The sequence below is a fragment of the Gallinula chloropus genome, assembly GCF_964237585.1.
Source record: "Gallinula chloropus genome assembly, chromosome: 8".
In the NCBI taxonomy this organism is placed as follows: domain Eukaryota; kingdom Metazoa; phylum Chordata; class Aves; order Gruiformes; family Rallidae; genus Gallinula; species Gallinula chloropus.
In genome coordinates, this window is record NC_140093.1 from 28,461,836 (window position 1) to 28,463,601 (window position 1,766).

The 1,766-nt window shown below is 48.3% G+C and overlaps 1 protein-coding gene across 1 annotated transcript; it reads right to left on the bottom strand.

The window, feature by feature from the left end:
- Nucleotides 1-469: 469 nt before the first annotated feature.
- LOC311194490 (olfactory receptor 14A16-like) lies at nt 470-1,402 on the bottom strand (the record flags this gene model as incomplete). Its single annotated transcript, XM_084267596.1, has 1 exon — nt 470-1,402. The coding sequence occupies one exon, from the start codon at nt 1,400-1,402 to the stop codon at nt 470-472; it is 933 nt and encodes a 310-aa protein (XP_084123722.1).
- Between the last annotated feature and the right edge of the window lie 364 nt (nt 1,403-1,766).

A 1,766-nucleotide genomic window follows, 5' to 3' on the forward strand; every position in this document is an offset into this window, starting at 1 on the left:
ATGACCAAAGAGGAAGTGGAGGTGGAATTCAGTGAGGATCCATCCATCTGGTCTGCTGAAAAGCTGTCCTTAGGCATGGCCACATCATCAGGCGAGGTGGAAACACCTGCATGATGTGGGAGATGAAAGAGACAGACTGGAGGTAAGACAGGTACAGGGGAATGTGAGTATTTCTTCTGCTGATGTGGGTACCAATCCTGGCAATTCCCATTCTGTCCTTGTGGGAAAGCACTGCCATTCCAGACAAGTAGACAAATGATTCAGGAGATGAAGAGGTCTTGTGAATTTAAAAAAAAAAAAAAATACATTGCATACATTGTCATTTTGAAGTGTCTGGAGCAGAGAAGAAATAGAGATACTGTTTTAGGAATAGGACTAATGTGCACTAATTATAACATCTAAAAGGAAAAAATACTTCAAAAAATTAAAATTACTAAATAGAGACTACATTGTTGCTTATATGAGCAGTTTATTGCTGCTTGAAACGTCCAGTCATCAGTTTCCACATGGCATCCTTGAGCTCCTGGTTCCTCATGCTGTAGATGAGGGGGTTGACTGCTGGTGGAAACACGCAGTAAAGAATTGCCACTACCAGGTCCAGAAATAGGGAGGAGAGAAAGGGAGGCTTCAGATGGGCAAACACGACAGTGCTGGTAAACAGGGAAACCACGGCCAGGTGAGGGAGGCACGTGGAAAAGGCTTTGTGCCGTCCCTGCTGCGAGGGGATCCTCAGCACAGCCCTGAAGATCTGCACATAGGACACCACAATGAACACAAAACACCCAAAAACTAAACAGCAACTGAACACAACAACTCCAGTTTCCCTGAGGTAGGCATCTGAGCAGGAGAGCTTGAGGATCTGGGGGATTTCACAGAAGAACTGGTCAACAGCATTGCCATGGCAGAGGGGTAGTGAAAATGTACTGACTGTGTGCAGCACAGAATTGAGAAACCCACTGGCCCAGGCAGCTGCTGCCATGTGGACACAAGCTCTGCTGCCCAGGAGGGTCCCGTAGTGCAGGGGGTGGCAGATGGCAACGTAGCGGTCATAGGCCATGACAGTGAGAAGGGAAAACTCTGATGAGAACAAAAATACAAAGAAAAATATTTGAGCCACACATCCTGTGTAGGAAATGGCCCTGGAGTCCCACAAGGAATTGGCCATGGTTTTGGGAACAGTGGTTGAGATGCAGCTAAAGTCAAGAACAGAGAGGTTGAGGAGGAAGAAGTACATGGGGGTGTGGAGGTGGTGGTCACAGGCTATGGTGATGATGAGGAGGCCATTGCTCAGGAGAGCAGCCAGGTAGATGCCCAGGAAGAGCCAGAAGTGCAGGAGCTGCAGCTCCGGTGTGTCTGCAAAGGCCAGGAGGAGAAACTGGCTGATGGAGCTGCTGTTGGACATCTCCTGCTGTCAAGTGTGCAGACCTGTCAGAGGAGGAAAAGGCACAGTGAGACGTTAGGGAACTCATCTTGGAGGAAAACCTCTTCCAATTCCCATTGACTCTCTGTATTCAGGAGGACTTTTGGCAGGTCCTTTTTGTGCTGGCTTTGGGAGGGTCAGCTGTGGGCTCTGGAGAACTTAGTCCTGCCTGGCAGCAGTCAGTAAATAGAAGGATGGTGTGATCTCAGACTAAACCCCCTGTGGATAGGAATGAGCTTTTCAGCACTGTCACTTCGGTTTTAACCTACAGAAGATCAGAGCTTTGGAGATTTGCTTTCCTCCTAGCTGCAGCTGAGGAGTGTTTCTTCTGTCAGAACTGCCTGAC